This window comes from Diuraphis noxia, unplaced genomic scaffold, assembly GCF_037042655.1.
Source record: "Diuraphis noxia isolate RWA-SAM2 unplaced genomic scaffold, SU_Dnox_SAM2 contig0005, whole genome shotgun sequence".
In the NCBI taxonomy this organism is placed as follows: Eukaryota; Metazoa; Arthropoda; class Insecta; order Hemiptera; family Aphididae; genus Diuraphis; species Diuraphis noxia.
The window spans coordinates 30,236,023-30,254,833 of NW_028301715.1; the positions used below are offsets into that span (position 1 = coordinate 30,236,023).

The 18,811-nt window shown below is 28.4% G+C and overlaps 2 protein-coding genes across 3 annotated transcripts; one reads left to right on the top strand and one right to left on the bottom strand.

Annotated features, from left to right (window-relative positions):
* The first annotated feature begins 1,657 nt into the window (after positions 1–1,657).
* egg (SET domain bifurcated histone lysine methyltransferase eggless) lies at positions 1,658–14,935 on the top strand. Of its 2 annotated transcripts, none has more exons than XM_089228997.1 (5): positions 1,658–2,391; positions 11,428–11,610; positions 11,685–12,640; positions 12,708–14,248; positions 14,326–14,935. In XM_089228997.1, exons 1-5 carry the CDS (start codon positions 2,287–2,289, stop codon positions 14,748–14,750), a joined length of 3,210 nt encoding a protein of 1,069 aa, XP_089085123.1. In that variant the 5' UTR covers positions 1,658–2,286; the 3' UTR covers positions 14,751–14,935. The 2 variants fall into 2 exon arrangements, with proteins under 2 accessions (XP_089085123.1, XP_015371194.2); XM_015515708.2 differs by lacking the exon at positions 1,658–2,391 and adding an exon at positions 10,996–11,277.
* On the bottom strand, positions 14,802–18,767 carry LOC107166869 (protein Asterix). The gene is made up of 4 exons (XM_015515698.2): positions 18,415–18,767; positions 17,199–17,316; positions 17,021–17,118; positions 14,802–15,123 (listed from the first exon to the last, which is right to left on the bottom strand). Exons 1-4 carry the CDS (start codon positions 18,462–18,464, stop codon positions 15,042–15,044), a joined length of 348 nt encoding a protein of 115 aa, XP_015371184.1. The 5' UTR covers positions 18,465–18,767; the 3' UTR covers positions 14,802–15,041.
* Between the last annotated feature and the right edge of the window lie 44 nt (positions 18,768–18,811).

Genomic DNA, 18,811 nt, shown 5'->3' on the forward strand with positions numbered 1-18,811 from the left:
GCGTCGTCGATAATAAGAAAAAAAAAAAAAAAGGCAACAACGAGATAGGTATTTTCATTTTTATTAACTAATATCCTAATTATTTTTCCATAATTTTCAGTTTCATATTAGATAATTTTTATTCTTATTTTAGTCCCATAGAAATTCATTTGTTTTGTTAAAATCATTAAAAAAACATACTCGTCAGTCGTCGGCTTTTTTTCATCGGTGTAGATAAGAGGTCTCTATTTCACGTGTAGTTAAATTCACGGATACACGTGATGAAATTAAAATTCACGTATGCAATCACGTGAATTTATGAATTTAAATACACGTGAATCCGTGAATTTTAACTTCACGTGAGTCCGTGAATTTTGTTATTAAATCACGCGTTTATTAATTAATTTAAAATTTTATTTTCAATACTTTAAATATCTTCAAATGGCTACTTAATTATTTTTACATGACAGTGATCGGTTAACAATTATTATTTATTATGAACAGAACATCCACGGAAAACTAATATTTTAGAATGTGGTTTTTTTGACAAATGTTTATTATTTGAAACTTATTAACATTTTACATATTTACAAAAATAATTGAACAATTAAGTATAGCATAAAAATGTATAACAATAAGAACATTTTATTCTATTTTATTTATTCATTAATTTTGAACAATAAGCCTAATTTTTCCACATGCATAGTTTACTCGTATAATACATATAATACAATAGTGATAATTATTAATTAATATGATATTATGATAAATAATATAATATATATGTTAGGTATAGTTGAATAAATCCTAACAGATATCCATGTGTATTTATTTGTGTTAAATATAAATTATTATTAGAATATTATACCTATAAAATATAAATACTACATGTTATGTGAAATTGAATAACAATAATTTCTTAAAAAACACATATTCTTATTTTCATTCTAATAGTTTTCTATTTTGATAAAGAAAAATCAACATATTAACATTTTCCGACAGACATAATTATTTTTATTACTATATTATGTGTTAATTCTGACTTATTATACAATACGCACCTTTGTGTTTTATTACTTTCATGTTGGTTTGATATTATATTATGAATGTTTTTTAAATGACGAAGTACTGATCCAGTTGTTCCACCATCACACGAAAATTCATTATTAGAATTTTCTTCGCATAAATCGCAGTAAGCTTTATCTCCTACACGTTTAGCGTAATTCCAAACCCAACTTTTAACTTTAGACATTGTTATGCGTTAGAAAGAAAATTTATATTTTAATGCCGATAGTTCACATTTACCGTGAATCCAAGATTGTCTCATCAAGGCTTCAATAAATAACAATTAAAAAAAATTACTATAATAAACTAGGTAGTAAATCCGTAGGCTTTAACGATTCGTAGAAATTTCCACGTCGCTGTCGTGTACGTACTGCGTATGTGTAGTATATACATTAATCTACCCGTCCCGTCATTTTACGATAGTATTGTTTATGAAATATTTATTTTTAGAATATAGTAGGTATAAATTCTTTTAGTTTTTAGTTTTATCGTATATTATTAACATATATTTTTAAATATATTATTAACATTTAATAAATTCAGTAAATATTATGTTATAAGCACACTGCACACGTGAAATAAATATCCGTGATTTACTAATTAATTACACGGGTTTTTAAATTTAAGTACTCGTGAACAAAAAACACGTGATCACGTGAATCTTAATTCACGTTCAAATTCGAGAGCTCTAGGTCGCCGCCGCCACTATATACTAGTCGGTGTAGAATATGCCGTCGGCGTAGATACCGTCGGTGTAGATGTTGTTGGTATAGATGTCGTCGGCGTAGATGCCATTGGCGTAAAGACATGATACCTAAATATTAATTTCCCGAATCTGTGGTGTTATACTATAAATATGACCATTCTGTGAAAACCTTTATAAATAATTATAATTGTGATACTGACTGACACAATAACAATTGATAATAGTCTAACGATTTAATTTGTCGTGGTAATAACTATAGTTATCTACTTTTAACCGACGTTATAAACTGATAACCGTGGTTACAACTTACAATACAGGCTCGTTAATTGTATTACCATAGTAAAATAAACACTAAACACAATACACAAACACTAAGATATTATATTGTTTATTATTCAGTATTTCAGTGATCCAAATGATCGAAGATCGAACGGTAAGCGCACATGCGTGTGTCTTGAAAACGTGACGGTTTGAATTGTATGTTTTGTTTTATTAAATAAGTTTTGTATTAATTTTTACATTGTTTAAAAAAAAAAATGAATTGTAAAAATAGTTGGCGAAAAGGTAAAAAATCGAAATATTATCCTAGTAAGGTTCCCAAACGAAAAGGAAATATAGTTGAATATAATAAAAAAAAAAAGGTAAGTGTACCTACTAATTAATTTGTTCGTAAAAAATTATTACTTTATAAATTAATATAAAAGCTGAACAGTTTTATTTTATTTTATGGCCCTTGGCAACATAGACATGTGGGATGTGAGTATCTGGTATAATAGGGTCTAGAATTTAGATATTTCATGATTGTTATTACTTATTTGTACTTTTCAAAATCTAAATTAAAACATTTATATGATATATTATTTACTACTTATGTATTACTATTGTTATACTGTATTCATCCACAATGTATTATATTTATAAAGACTTTTGGTCGTTTAAATAAAGATGCCATAGGCAGTTAAAAAAAAATAATAATAATATATTATTATTATAATTGTTTGAAATTAGTATTTAGTATTTACCACTCTTTTGCAGTTTTTAATCTATCTTCTATTGTCTTGATTTTTTTCTCATTTTTGGAGATGGATAACATTTTTTTAGACAGAATATCAAACTTAAAATATTTTGCAGCTGGTTTTTGTTCCAATGTGATTACGAATTATAAAATTCGGGCAAATGAGATTTTTTAACAATCCATACAAAACTGGATTTTTTCGTCGGCGAAACGGGAAAAAACGTCCAAGGTATACTGTTTGATCTGCAGTTACACATGTCGAAAATATGAGAATTTGTTGCTAAAAACTTCCGGGAGCTTGCTTTATAGCAACGTTGCGACGATTCTTGACCGCAGACCGCATTACAAATTAGTATTATTCTGACGATATATTTTATTTTCAACATACTAGTAGAAGTTAATTCCGTCATTTAATTACATTTTTTTTTAACACCTTAAAAATCACTATGGTATTTTTGTGGCATTATTATGTATAAATATTATGAAATAATGATGATTAACTAACAAAATACCACGATATACAATATATAATAAACAACACACACAAACTAGATATTTTATCAGAATAATAAATGCTTTTACATTTTCAAATATAACATTAAATTATTACAACACAAGTTATTGAACAATGAACACTAAATATAAAATATAGATAAGAAATAGATTACAATCAATTATAAACTTCGTATTGGTCTGGATGCAATTTGATTGACGATTTATATAATCATTTACATATTACAACTACAAATATTATATTATAACTGTCAAGGGGAAACCCTTAACCACTGCTTTGAATCTTCCACTGCCAGGACCAAACAAATTGTATTTTACAAGTGTAAAATTGTCGTATATTGTGTAAATAAATATAATTGTAGACCTCGAGTCAAACAAGTATCATGGGCACATAGTTAATTAAACATTTATTATACTAATAACCTACATACATAACTTTAAATTTATACATTATGCAATAATTTTTATATTAAACTTACAAGTCATCTACACTGCTACACACATAAAAAAGTTAAGTAAAAGAATGAACTCCCAACTACGAGTTAAATGTATTTTAGTTGTTAAACCCACTGCTTACTATGCATTTCATTGTATTTAAAGAACATTTTATGGGTGCCTTTTAAACATTTAACTGGGATGACATTATCTCGGCCGGCCATGTGCATAGTTATTTATTTTTTATTTTTATAATCTATATAAAATATATATTGCAGCATTTGCAGCATGTTCTGAAAAATCATCAATTGAGAACAGCTCGACTGATTTGGCTGATTTTTTCGTGATGAAGAAAAACGTTAAGCATGCAAAATAATGCTCTGTTGAGTAACTAGTATCAAATCAGTATAAACCACGATTCTAATATCTATTATAATATAGTAGTAGTAGTATAGTAACTATATAGTAGTACATTGCACATACTAACATATAAATATAATAATATAAATATCGGCATTCAGTCCAGCATAAAAATATAAAAATAATTTTAAAAACATGACTTACGAGGGGGTGATCGCCAAATCGACCTTACGCGTTTGATTCGATGCTTATATTAGATACTCAGCCTAGGTATTTTATTTAAATTATAATAAATAATATAATTATAATAATTTGCAATTTTTAGTTTAATAGGATGGGCGAATACTCGGGGTTTTCACGACGAACATTTTGACTTGGTTATTTAAACAAATCATTTAGTATGATTATTAAATTATATTTTATGATGCTATAATATTTATCTCTTTTTCACGTGAGTTTTTACTATTTTACTTACCTTTGGATTAGACCCTTAAAAGTGTAAATGTAGTTTTTTGCAATGTTTTCGCTTTCCAATTTATAATCAGGAGAACAAGGGTTCTGAAGTTAATAGTAAACCTACTATAACACGCTAGTACGCTACTCCATATTTTTCATCTACAGAAAAAAATCCATTAATCATATATGTTTTTGTTAATAACTAATAAGTAATCATTACAACGAAAATCTTTGGATCGATTGGTCAGAAACATTTTATCGTGTATCTAGGCTAAAAAAATATAATAATATTAAACTAATAAATACATTGTTAGTTAAGTATGGTAGGTGATTTCTATTTTAAATTATTTTTCTTATAACTGAAACTCTATTAGTCTATGTATTTATTTTGCTGCTGAAATATTTTAACTATTTACAATACGCATGTTAAAATCTACGCGATTGTAGAAGCCACAAATTCTGTAACATAACATTATATGAAATTGAAATGTAGACATGTAGCATGGTTTAAAACGAGTTGGGTCCAGTCAGGTCATGACTTGGTTCCATCTTGGTTTCTTGTCAATTTTTCTCTTACAATTTATCTTTCAATACTCGTTTTTGGTTGGACCTTGGACGGTTAGATGGGCGGGGCATTTACCATTGTCTGATTTTAAAAGCAGTCCGATGGGTCAGTTGCCAGTTTGTTATTGTCAGCATTATATTATTTAAACGAAAAAACATGCCTATTTTTATAAAATGTTGAAGAATATTATTTTGTGTACTAAAAAATTATTGTCACAATGATAAATTGTTAATTACTAATTAATAGTTGGAATTAATTAATATTAAAACGCATGCGTGGATTTTCATGAAATTTGGTTATATTAATGTTTTATTAGGGTAAAGGAAGTGGGAAATAATGAACATGATATACTTGCGAGAGTATAGCTTGTCGTTTTTTATAAGTTATCCATTTGTTCTGATCGAAATGTTTGCCTCCTCTCTTTATTAAATACTGAAATGTTGGTACTGCTGTACATACATCATAATATTTTCAAGTGTATAACTATATATTTTTATAAAAACATTCTTGAGTCCGTGTACATTTTATAAATTCTTATTACCTATTTAATAATTGAATGTTACTTTATTATTGGTTATTTCATTATTTGTATTAATTTTTTTTTAATAAAATTTTTTTATATAGTTTGTCATTTTGAAGGTCCAAATTTTACCGAGTAAAAAACTGTAGGTCAACTGACCTCCCAAACCCCCTTACTGGGTCTGCCCCTAAGTAGTATACTAGTATTAGATATTAAATTTTTTCCCCGGATTTATTTCATCTCTAGATATTCCTGAAACTCAATTTCTTCAGCTCTAAACGAAGGCTTAACTGGTTTCAAAGTATACTTAGCATTATATATACAATACATCACCCTTTATGTTTTGGTCATCATATCTACCTAATATTCGGCTTCTAACTTACAGTCATCGACATACCCTTTATAACTAAATTATCTAGCAATGCTCCTAACGATGATTCATTAACTGTTGAAATTCTAATGGTGCAGATACTTGGCCCAAATTGATTTTTAGAAACTATTCAGTTTCATCCGATGTTTTAAAATCTGATTTCTCTTGAGCATATTTAGATAAAAGTATCTGAAAATACTTGAAAACCAATGCACTGTTATTTAAATAGTTTTAATTTTCTACACTCAATAAGATTGTCTAAAATTTAACTTTAAACGGGTCATGTAGAAAAATTATATGTAAATGATACATTACCAATCTGCTTAAATTTATCACTTTTGGCCGCATATAGGTTCTAATACTAATGGTGCCTCATTTAAAGTGACCGCCATTTTAAGTTTTTAGTGTTCTTTTCCATGATTTTCATGGAGAGAATTATTTTATGAACCTAATAATCAACCAATCATGTTAATCCACGTCTAAAGGGCATAGGAACCGATGTTTTTCAGTAGGTATAAATTATAAAAACATTTCTTACAGGAAGAACTTTCACGCCCTTTAGAATAGTTGGAAATTTTTTTTATTTTTTTTTTTTAAATTTAAAAGAAAACAACATTTTGCATGTCGGGTCGTAGCTTGATATTCAAAATTATTATTATAGAAAGTAAAATATGCATTTGAATAATTTATCAATTTAGCAGTATAAATAAATATTATCTATAAATACATATACTTTTTTTTATATTAATTAAGAAAATATACTATAATAATAAATAATAACTAGTTAAACCGGATTCATAGATAGGTACGTTATGTGAAGCGCAGCGTGAGGATAAAGGTAACTCTGTTAACTGTGGTTATCACGGTAATCTATGTAGTTACAGTGTTTTTTGAGTAAAAAAAATATTGGTAGAATTTACATGTTATAAATCTAAAACTAAAAACAACAACCTATAAATTAGTGGAATTTATAACCGCACGATTTGTGCTTGGTAAAACTTATTTTTTCTGGACAATTTTGTTGCGTCATTCGAGTTACTGTATTTAGGTTGCCCCGAGCAACCGGATACATAATATATTTTTGTTACCATAGCAACTTCACGGATACATTTTTTTATCATACCTATGATAAAATTTTACTTGTTGAATCTTCTTTGTGCTACAATATAGTCACATTAAAACTCTTCTTTATAAATCAAGTTACTTGCAATTTGTTACTATGGCTTCGATTTTTGAACGCCAGAAAGCATTTCGCGAACGCATACGCATATCAGCCGAATGTGAAGAATTCGAGAAATTCAAGAGAGCCAATGCATGCTGTTCGACGACGACTGATGATGAAAGGTATGCAATGTTTTTATCTACACGTGAAACTGTAATGTTTGAAGAACGTATGCGGAAATTTGGCGAAGCTGCTTGCGAGAAACAACAAAACCATAATATGCTTTCTGATTTTGAAACGGTAGGTGACAAATTAAATCTCGATAAACTTGCCGAATCGAAAAAGAAAAAATGGCGCAAAACTGCTAGCAAGAAATATAAACGAAGAAACAAACCCCTACGGAATAAAATAAGAGTTATACCTAAACGTTCTGTCGTACCGCGCCTTCGTCGTCAGTCCCGTGATGTCATAGCTGTTAAATTCATTAAGGGACAGTTTTCTTCACAACTGCTCAAAAAAATTCAACTGGACGTGCCTCAAAAGTTGAAATCTGAACAAGACATACGTGACGCACCCATAAATGGCGAATCGTCAAGAGAACAATTACCAGACGATGATGTCACAAAATTTCAAGTATGTCACATCGTGTGAATAAGGAAATATTTGAACTCAAACTTAAAATGAATACATTAACAATAATGTACAAATTTTACAAATTTTCCTAGTAGGTACTAAACAGTTGAATTTAATTAACTGGAATTTTAGGCAATAATTGGGGATACTTATTTTTATTTCTATTCAATAATTAATACTTATAGTATCTAGTAAATGCAATAACAAAGGAATAAAATATTTATTATTTTTTTACAAATCACAAAGTATATTTTGTTGAAATTGTAAAATCAATAATAATATAGATAAAACTAATAGTTTAACTCTTAAACTATGACAAAGTAGGTAACACATAAGATGTGACATTCTGTTAAATTTTTCAGTGGTTGTTCTGGACCATTTTTAGAAGGGGTTATGGTCTCCCTATCTCTTCGCACTGTGCCTGCTTAAGTATATTATTATATTTTATACAACCAATAACATTTTCAAAATATACTTTAGATTAATTTTATATTATTGCCCTTTACATTGTTCTTTGGTAAATCATTATTGACTCAAAAGTTAATGAAAATAATATTATAAATATAAACCTATAGAAAATTACCTATTGGCTATTATTTTACATCATAAAATATTAATATTAATATACTCAATGCAATGTTTTTAACAAAATTAGTTCAATGTTCTACATAATAAGTCATAAGCATAAGTAATATTAATAATATAATAAATTACTTTACCATCAATGTTAATATATTATCGATATACTGTGATATAGGCTGCCGCTGTGACTCTATGAACATATATTATTTTTGGGGCAATTGATCAGACTTTTGTGGGTGGTTAATTTTAAATAATTTTAAACAAGGTATATACCCAGTGACACAACTAGGGTAATAACTTTTAATATCGCAAAGGTGTCCATCCCAACGCCACTTACATACAATTTAGATTCTGAACCAAGAGAAGAACACAATATTAGATTTATAACAATTTGTTTTTTTTAAGTATGTGGCCATCGTGAGCAATGTAAATAAGAGTAAGGAAAAAGAAAACAAGTCAACTTTATAGTGGGTTCACTGTCAATATTGTTTGATATATCTTTCTCAATATAAATAATAGATACATTTTAAAACCGTTCTTGTATCATAGTAGACCGTAACCACAATTTGACTCGCCTCGTCGCAGAAAATCACTTTCACAAGTCACACTATTTATTGGCAAAGTCTATGAACACCAAGGATGGATTCATTTCTTTCCCAAGTGACAAAATACAATTTTACGTGTATTATTTAAAATCAATTGAGAATATTTTTAGGGGGAGGGGGGGATAAATCATAGCCAGGGGTGAGCCATCCTAGTGGCGCCAATGCATATGTCATGTACATATTTTCATACTTAACTATCATAATTGAATAAGCTATATGTTGATTTTAATTCAGTGTAATAATTTAGTAATAGGTATATTTTACTGAAAAGTTAGCACAAAGGTGATAAAATGTATGCTGTATTGATGTTTGTATAATAATCAATAAGGTAATTGGGAAAACAATATTCAATATATGCGTAAGATATTTATCATTGAAAGTTATGTTGACATTTGATACCTAGGTTAATTGATAATTTAAAACAATATCAATATTAATTTTATAATAAAAAAATTATATATATTATGTAGGTTTTAATTTTATGTGATGGATAGTTAGCTTTAGTATTTTCCGTTATGTGTAAAATGTATATAATGCCAGTAGGCTGACGTCTTCACTCAGAATCATTGATTTATATTCATATTTAAATCATTGAATTTAAATGTAATACATAATATACAAATAAGCAACTACTTAGCATTCTAACCGTCAAATCCATAATTTTTATCAGTGGATCACAAACTAACTAGATAATAATAAGTTATTATTGTTTTAATGTTAATTACTTGAAAGTTAAAAGTAAACTATCCTATAACAATTTTGAAGTACTTTTCTATTTAGATCACCTAATTTTGGATTTTTAAATGAATGCAGTCAATACAACCACCAAAAACCTGGTATTCCAGCTATATCATACACATTTTGTCGAATAACTTCATACAGCTTCAGTTTGAGGAAACTTAATGGAATCTCCTAAATAACTGGCAATCTGATCCAAACTATAAATAATTCTGGATATAGTGCTCTAATTATTCCTTTTAAGTCTCCACAAACAATAAGCATATTTTTAATTTTATCCATCAATTGATAACACTTTACTTGAAAGTTTGACGTTGCATAAAACCGCTGATGCTAATAACTATTGAATGAAGGGAAGGCTTAAAGGCAATCCACGATTATTGTTGGAATGAATTTTTAATACTGATAATTTGTCTAAAAAAATCATTTTAAAGAATCTATAGCGTTTTAAAAATTGGTCACCATATTTTCCAAGTGGATCTTGCATGCTACAAAGATATTTTCTTGGTATTCATCCAATATCAATGCGATCCAAATGTTTATTAATGTTCCAAATAGTTAACAAAATCATAAAATCGTCCACATTTTTTTAATTTGAAATTAATATTTTGAACAGAAACTAAATATTAAACTTGAGTAGATACTTCACAGAAAAAATTGATGATAGACATAAAAATAAATTTGTATATCAGTCTAATTTAGTGAAATTTGAGGCCATAACTTTAAATGGCACATGAATAGCACTGCTATAGACAATCTTAATGACCCACTTTATTTTATTTGTATTTTTCATTTTTTTCAGATTATAACTCGACATATCTTACTCATTTACTTGAAAATTACACTCTAGTGCTATACATTATTAATTCCTGTAAAACTTATAATTTTAAACACGACTTAAATTGTAAGCTACGTGTTCTGTGATTATAATTTCAGGCTTTCAAGCTTTTAGAATCAAAATTATGTTTATATATTAATATTATACATATTTAATTTGATGTTATTTTTATTTTCTATATTATGATAACATTATTAATTATTATAACCACGGACTAATATTATAACGTGATTATAACGTTTATTTTTATTTCTATAAAAAAAAAAATAGTCATTTTGTTTTCTCTTGTAATTTTTATTTTTCTGTTAACACTTAAATTTTATTTTTTGGTAACCGTACTCCCATATTCATATTACCTAAAGGTATAGACCAGATATATACCATGGTACAGATACTAAATAGATACCACGTTAGTGATATCGATTATCAAATGTCAACAATTAAATATTAGTAACAATACTATAATTTTATAATACACCTAGTAATTTTTTACAATTTAATGTCCAGGTTTCTTGGTATTATTATTATTCTATGACAGTACGAACGAACAGTAGATAAATAATAATGTAATGAACCACTGAATACATTTCTAGCTTATACTCGAAAAATATTGTAGTTACTTTTTAGTTTCAATGATAACCAGTGACGAAAAAAAAGAAGTGTTTGATACACGCATCTTTGTAGGGTCGGTTTCAAGTTAACTCCAACTAATGGTCCTGTAAATAATCTATTTAGGTATGTATTTACTCTTTGGGTATCTAAAAACCCCAAGGGTTGATTTGTGACACAATTTGTGTTGTTCCATCTTTGTAGAGGGTATACCATAAGAACTTAACACATATTATGCTTTATTTATTTATTCATGACTTGTATTTTCTTAACTAGAAAACAAATATGGCCTCATCGAGTAAACAGTTGGAACCATATCAGGTCAACAGTGAAACATTGGAGGAACAGAGGCGTCAACTCAGATGTATAAATAGGCGTTGTACTTATGGAAATACTCTGATCAATGCGATGAAATTTGTATGCATTCACTATGGTGTTGATTACAAACCTGGCAAAGAGGTAATTGATATTGTTGGTATAAAATTAAAAGTTACATATAATTAGTTTAATTTACATAATGGTGGTTTATTTAGGTTTGCATGACCTGTTTTACTGAATGTCTTAAACATTATAAGCATCTCGAAAAGAAATGGAAAGATGGAAAATGTATTATGGATACCAGTTTCCCAAGTTTTGATTCATACGTAGTTATTGATGATTCATCGTCAAGCGAAGGAGAAGAAGAAGAAGAAGAAGAAGAAGAAGATTTAGAACCAAAACCTAGTACTTCTAAGATGAGTTCATTTCCTGACCAAGATGTTCAAAATGCTATCAAGAGTGCAGTCACTTTTTTTTTTAATAAAAACCAATGTTTCTTTGAGCATCAAGTTAAACTATGCAACAAATATATTGATCAAGGAATAAACCAATGTTTGATTGATGCGGATGAAATAGATAAACTTGCTTCTGATTTAGAAAATCAAATGGCATCATTAAGAAAAGAAATATATGACCCATATCAACCAATTATAACAGATTTAGAAACTGTGGACATCAATAAGTTGGAGGAGAATATAGATAAGAAACAAGAAGTCATGATGTCTCGAGAAGAAATCATCGAGCTTATGCAGGAAAACAAGATGCCTAAAGAAGCCAAAAGGATTAAGCTAGACAAATTTAATAAGGAAGATGTTATCACTATGAATTCAACGGTTTGTGTTACACCAAATAGTTTACCTAAAGAAGGAGATTTAGTTTATACTAATATTGTGAGTGGACAAGCTGTATATGCAATGAAGTTAAGTATAAAAGATCCATGGTATAGAAGTAAAGTCAAAACTGTAGTTGATGAAGATTATGTACATGTCACTTTTCAAACTGGTGAAAAGTTATTGACAACAAAACAAATTGCATACACTTCACTGAGTTCAGTCAGATTTCCTGTGGGTTGCAGAGTAATAGCTAAGTTTACTGATCTTAATTCTAAACGTGTCGATGATTTTTATGCTGGTATAATAGCGGAACCTCCAAAAATAGTTAATAATTTTCGGTAAGATTAATAATTTAATAGCAAAGTAGCAATATCTTTTTTAAATTCATTATTATTTGTTTTTTAGATATTTGATTTTTTTTGATGTTGGTTATGTTCAATATCGAAAACACAATGATATTCGTTTAATTGTACGTGAAATAAATCCATGCGATGTATGGGAAGATGTAGACTTAAATTGCCGTGAATTTATAAAGAATTATTTAGAAAAGTATCCTGAGCGTCAAATGGTTAAGTTGACTGATCAACATTTAGTACGAGCAGAATTCCAAAACCAGTGGTATACGGCGAAAGTGGTTGAAGTTGATGCATCTTTGGTCAAATTATATTTTTACGATTTTAGACATAGTGAATGGATATATCGTGGTTCTTCACGTTTGTATAATATTTTTGAAAAACAGAGCAAATCTGAAAAAGGCATTCGGTTAAGACAATCTGGACTAGCTTATTTAAAAAAACCATTTGTGGAATTCACAAGTGTAGAAGAAGAGCCCTCTCGCCTTTTAGCTAAAGGCGTAGCACGTAAAAGTACCAGTAAAAATTCAACCAATGGTGAGGGAACTCAAAAATGTAATAAAAATAAGGCCGTTACTAAGGTTATTGACCTAATATTGCCTAAATCTGTTCCTAATCCAATTAAATATAGAAAACACAAATGTAACCCTAAATGTATTGCATGGACATTTTATAGCTATGCGAGAACTAGGAAAATCAGTATGTTGACTATTCCATTATATTTTGGTTTCGTCAGGTATTTAGCATTATTTAATAATACTCAAAAATGTATTCTATACAAAACCCCTTGTGGTGTAACTATTCGAAATATGAAACAGATGCTGGAATATCTTGTTGTTACCAAAAGCACAATGACTATTGATCAATTTGATTTTAATAGTTGGGTCAAACCGTTTGCAGAATATAAAGTTATGAAAAGTGTGCAATTTTTAAATGATATATCTGAAGGCAAAGAATTTAGGGGAATACCATGTGTGAATACTATTAACAGTACATTACCACCAAAAATGGAATACATGACTACTAGACAACCAATGCCAGGTGTTAACATAAATGTAGAGAGTGAATTCTTATGTGGATGTGACTGTACTGACAACTGTCAAGATAAATCGAAATGTGCTTGTTGGCAGATGACTATAGAAGGACAGAAGATTTTACCTAATCTTTACAAAGATCCAAACATTGGTTACAATTATCGAAGACTGCCCGAACGTGTTTTAACAGGTATATATGAATGCAATAAAACATGTAAATGCTCCAGTTCATGTTTAAATCGTGTAGTACAGAACCCATTGTCACAAAAGTTACAATTATTTATGACTGAGAAAAAAGGATGGGGTGTACGATGTTTGAATGATATACCTCAGGGAAGTTTCATATGTATTTATGTTGGTTATTTGTTGACTGAAACTGATGCTAATGAAGGTGGGAAAAATTATGGCGATGAATATTTGGCAGAATTAGATTATATTGAAGTTGTTGAAAAAATAAAAGAAGACTATGAGAGTGATGTATCTTTCAGTGACCATGAAAATGAAATTGAGGCATATCAATCCGAATCGTCTGATGAACCATATCCTAGTACATCTGATGGTAATTTTTTTTATTATTAATTAATGATTGATATAATACATATAATATATATATATATAAATGTTTTTATTACTTAGGTAGAGGATCTGAAATGACATTAAGGTTACGCAAACGTGAAAAAATTAAAATTAAAAATGATGATAAACATGTACAAAATTTATCCAAATTAGATGCAAATAATATGAAAAACAACCCTGAACCACCACCAAAATCAATGCGTGAATACTTTGGAGACAATGAGAGCGTATATATCATGGATGCCAAAACTAGTGGCAACATTGGACGTTATTTAAATCATTCATGTTCTCCTAATACATTTGTTCAAAATGTATTTGTGGATACACATGATTTGCGATTTCCTTGGGTATCATTTTTTGCTCTTCATTATATACAGGCTGGGACTGAATTAACTTGGGATTATAGCTATGATATAGGAAGTGTTCCAGGAAAAAATATGAAATGTCATTGCGAGTCTGCTTACTGTAGAGGGAGATTGCTTTAAATAGTTATAAATTAGTTAACTTGAATGATAAATCATGAGGCTGAAACAATATGTAATTACTAATTGGATATAATTATTGAGAATTTTTTTTTTTTACAATTATTATGCGATAATCTTCAAGTTGTATACAAATATTAAGTTGTCTGGATTAGAGTCTTATTTAAATATATTAACAATGCAAATTATTTTTATTTTTATAGTTTTGAAAAAACAATCAATATATTATTAGTAAACCCTAATAAATAAAAATCATATTTTTATTTTTGTTTGTAAAATCCAAATTCAGAATTCTTATCCAAATGCTGTAGACCACGGTGGTGACATTGGATGTGCATTTTGTAAATAAGACATAACAATTGCTGACATGGAAAGCCTGTAAAAATTTAATGAACCTATTACTATTTTCTAAATTAATAACTAAAATGAAAAACTATATTTTTTTTTAGTGGGTTTAATGTTGCAATAGAATAGAAGGTGAGCTGTGTGAGGCTTAGGCCCACACTTCACTTCCTTGATCAATCTAACAAAAGTCATAATCATATCAATTTTCTATTGCTAGAGTTAACTAAAATCAATATTGTTTAAAAAATATATACTATAAACACCCAACATATCTCAAAGGATCTATAGATATAACTTTTGTTGGTTCGGTAGTTTATGCGACTTAATTACTAAAAAAAAAATCCATTTAAATATACATATAGATATAAGATAATTAATACCTATGTAAATGATAAATGCAATGACTCGATAAGTTAATTACATTTTATATATTATTCCCATGAAATTATAGTTTATTAACTATCTATACCAGTGGTTCTCAACATTTTTTATGAGACCCTAATTTAGATCCATATAAATGGTTATACAATACAATTGATTTTTGAAAAATAAAAGAAATGAAAAATCATCATTTTTTGTAGCTGATAACCATAAATCTATTTTTTAAACATTTCATTTTATCAGTTGTAGGAATTATAATTTTAGATTCTGAGTGGAGCAAGGAATGTATTGGTTTTACAATATCATTATGTGTATTTCTTTTTCTTTTTTATTTTGTAAACACTTTCTCCATCTAAACTTCAATTTTTTAATATTAAATAACAATGGACGTTTTCTACTAGAAATATTACTTCAAATGAAAAATGAAAAGAGATCTTTTTTTGTATTTTGGATTTTGTACCTTACGGTTTAAAGTTCAGAAAATTTGAGCCATTTTTGAGGTATTTATAGACATTTTAATTTTGGGAGTTTTTTGTTGTAATTCGGTTAAAAACATTTGTAAAAACTTGAAATTTGGTTTGTTTAATTATATTAGCCTTAGCTAGACATGGTAAAATTTTCAAAACATTTGAGCGACTTTTGAGATTTTTTCATTTTTATGATATTTTCTAATTATAAATTATAATTATATAAATTACCTATTTATATCCATCATTCTTAAGCTGTTATAACGTTTTGTCTATCACCATAGAAACGAATAACATTAAATTAAAAAGATTCCCTCATCCGCTCAGAATTGTTTTTTTTATCGGATGCATTTATTGCATTCAAATTGAATACAGTAAAATTGCCTATCCTGTCCGAGGACTGAAGAGACGATAGACAAAGATCCACTATCGAAATGCTGACCAACTTGTTTTAATGAACCTTCATAGGTACTCAAATTTAAAACATTTAGTTTTTGAAAAAAGTCAGCGATTTAAGCTAATTCAGATCACCACATTTCACTATCAATTTAATTAACATAATTATTTAGTTTTCAGTTTAAAAAAAAAATGTAATTCAAGTTTTAATACACAATTAAATTTTTTAGCTCTTGAAAGCCAACATATTTTAGAATCTTCATATTTGTTTTCCTTATCTGTGGTGTTAACTGTTTCATCATAATACCGTGATAAAATAATTTTATACTTTAAAAGCATATTGATTAAATTAATATTTTGACAATACACACCACAGTAATATGTGACATTCTAGTTTAGTACCACAGTTCTATACAAACATGTTATAACGATCAGTGGTAGCATGAATAGTTATTTTATGAGGCCACCTCCTCAAGGAAAAGTTATCCCAATTACTCCAGTCTCCAGGACCTAAACTGCTATACTAGTTAGTAATGTGCTAAAAAAATTTTGGGTAGGTACTTATTTAAAGTAGTTGCTTCGCAGGTAAGAAATATTCATGCCTTTAATGATGATGTGTCGGATAATACATTTTACAATGGAGTTTAAATTCAGAATGAGGCGACTAGAAGTATAAATACTTACATGAAACTGCTAAAGATTTGTTTGTTGTCATCAGATGCTTTAGAATTTGCAAAGCTTATACATGAACAAAACATAGCACACCACGCTGCCCATTTGAACTAACAAAAAAAAAATGTTTAAAAGTCGTTGAAATATAAAGATTTAAAACAATGATAACTTCATTCTAAATTAATTTTACCTTCATTAGTAATCCACACATACTTAAAATCATACCCAAAATATTCATATAGTCAGACGTCAAGTCTTCACCGGGTGTTAGAGCTTGATTATCAGTATTGACTGTTTTTGGTTTGAACCTGCAATCATTATTTAAATATTGTATAAAATGAATTAACTTCACATTTCTTTGGCTCAAGTTAAATATTTTTGGGCAATTGGTTGTCATCAATCATCTGGTTCATACCAACATTTTGGAAATGATTTATGCTAATCGGTAAGTACACCTGGCTTCAATTTTATAGTCCATGCTCTATAAATTAGGTTTCAATGATTTTGATGCTACATGTCATGTGCTAACAGTTTAACCCCATGAATTGATTATTGAAAAAAGGAAAAACAGCTATATATATCTTCGCGCAAGAATGACAAGGTATATTGTAGAACATGACAGTAAACCCTAGGACTGATTATTGCACAAATATTTTTAATTATTAACTTGGAACCAAATAGATTATCCAGACTTATCGGGTTTCAAAAGTTGTTTCTAGTGTCTTGAAAACTCTCATCAGGACTTCAAAATTTTCCATAGTTAAAAGGCTACTATTACTTGTCTTGCAACTGGATTGTAAATAACATTTTATAGGTTACCTATATTCCGAAAACAGCTTTGTCATTGTTTAGTTGTGCAAATCAGGGGTCAGTAACATTTTTGATGCCAAGGCCAAAAAATATATATACATTTTTCAAGGGCCACAATTTGAATGTATCTTATTTTATTTGAAACAAATATGTATTATCATATACAATTTAGTTTATTTAAGTTCATAACTATTATATTTATGAATTTAATAAGATACAAACAAACAATAATTTTTAATGTTTAACAATTTAATCTGCAGGGATATGGAACCATATTATTATAGTTTTTGATTTTAATAAGCATTATAAATTTTACTCGTGGGCCACTTAAAAAAATATGAGGGGCACATGTGACCTCTGGTATAAATAGTTGGATTAAAGAAAATAAAAGCTGAGAAATAAATAATTTGATATTTTTAAGAATTGTGACAGTCATAGAATAATATACATTACTGATTTAGTCACCCTAAAAGCCTTAACTTACAAACTTTAAAGATTTGAATAATAAGTACATAAGTTTTTTTTTGCAACAGAATACAATTAACGTGACACGCTGACACGGTTCATCATTAAAAATATTCAAGTGATTAATTTACCTGTGTTCTTTGTCCGGTCTTCTGGGATCAGATGAATGATTAGAATACATTTCGATTGAAAAGCGGCTGAAGTTTTAAAATTAAGGATCGTACAAATATTAAATACAGAATACTGAATAGGTCAACGACTCAACAGTCAACTTCTATCGTACTTTGCAGTTTTGCACGATATAGTCTGTACTTCTGTAACCGTGGATCTATTATCTTATAATAAACAATATTTATTATTTTTTTTTCTATTCTATAATTCTGTGCTAATAATCAGAATTGTAGATATGAGGTTGAACGTTGAACCAAAATTCCCCACAATTTGGGTGTAGTTCGTTGATCGCGGACTTGAGAGATATTTTATAGATAACACAAAACAATGATAAACACATATACCTTATACCATAGA

Bases quoted from the DNA above. Each gene is read 5' to 3' on its own strand.
- LOC107166869 (XM_015515698.2), bottom strand. From the start codon at position 18,464: ATGTATTCTAATCATTCATCTGATCCCAGAAGACCGGACAAAGAACAC. The intron at 17,317-18,414 runs GTAAATTAATCA...TAATGATTGCAG, and splicing joins AGACCGGACAAAGAACACAG to GTTCAAACCAAAAACAGTCA. The intron at 17,119-17,198 runs GTAAAATTAATT...TTTTTTTGTTAG, and splicing joins TGTGTGGATTACTAATGAAG to TTCAAATGGGCAGCGTGGTG.
- egg (XM_089228997.1), top strand. From the start codon at position 2,287: ATGAATTGTAAAAATAGTTGGCGAAAAGGTAAAAAATCGAAATATTAT. The intron at 2,392-11,427 runs GTAAGTGTACCT...TTTCTTAACTAG, and splicing joins AATATAATAAAAAAAAAAAG to AAAACAAATATGGCCTCATC. The intron at 12,641-12,707 runs GTAAGATTAATA...TTTGTTTTTTAG, and splicing joins AAAATAGTTAATAATTTTCG to ATATTTGATTTTTTTTGATG.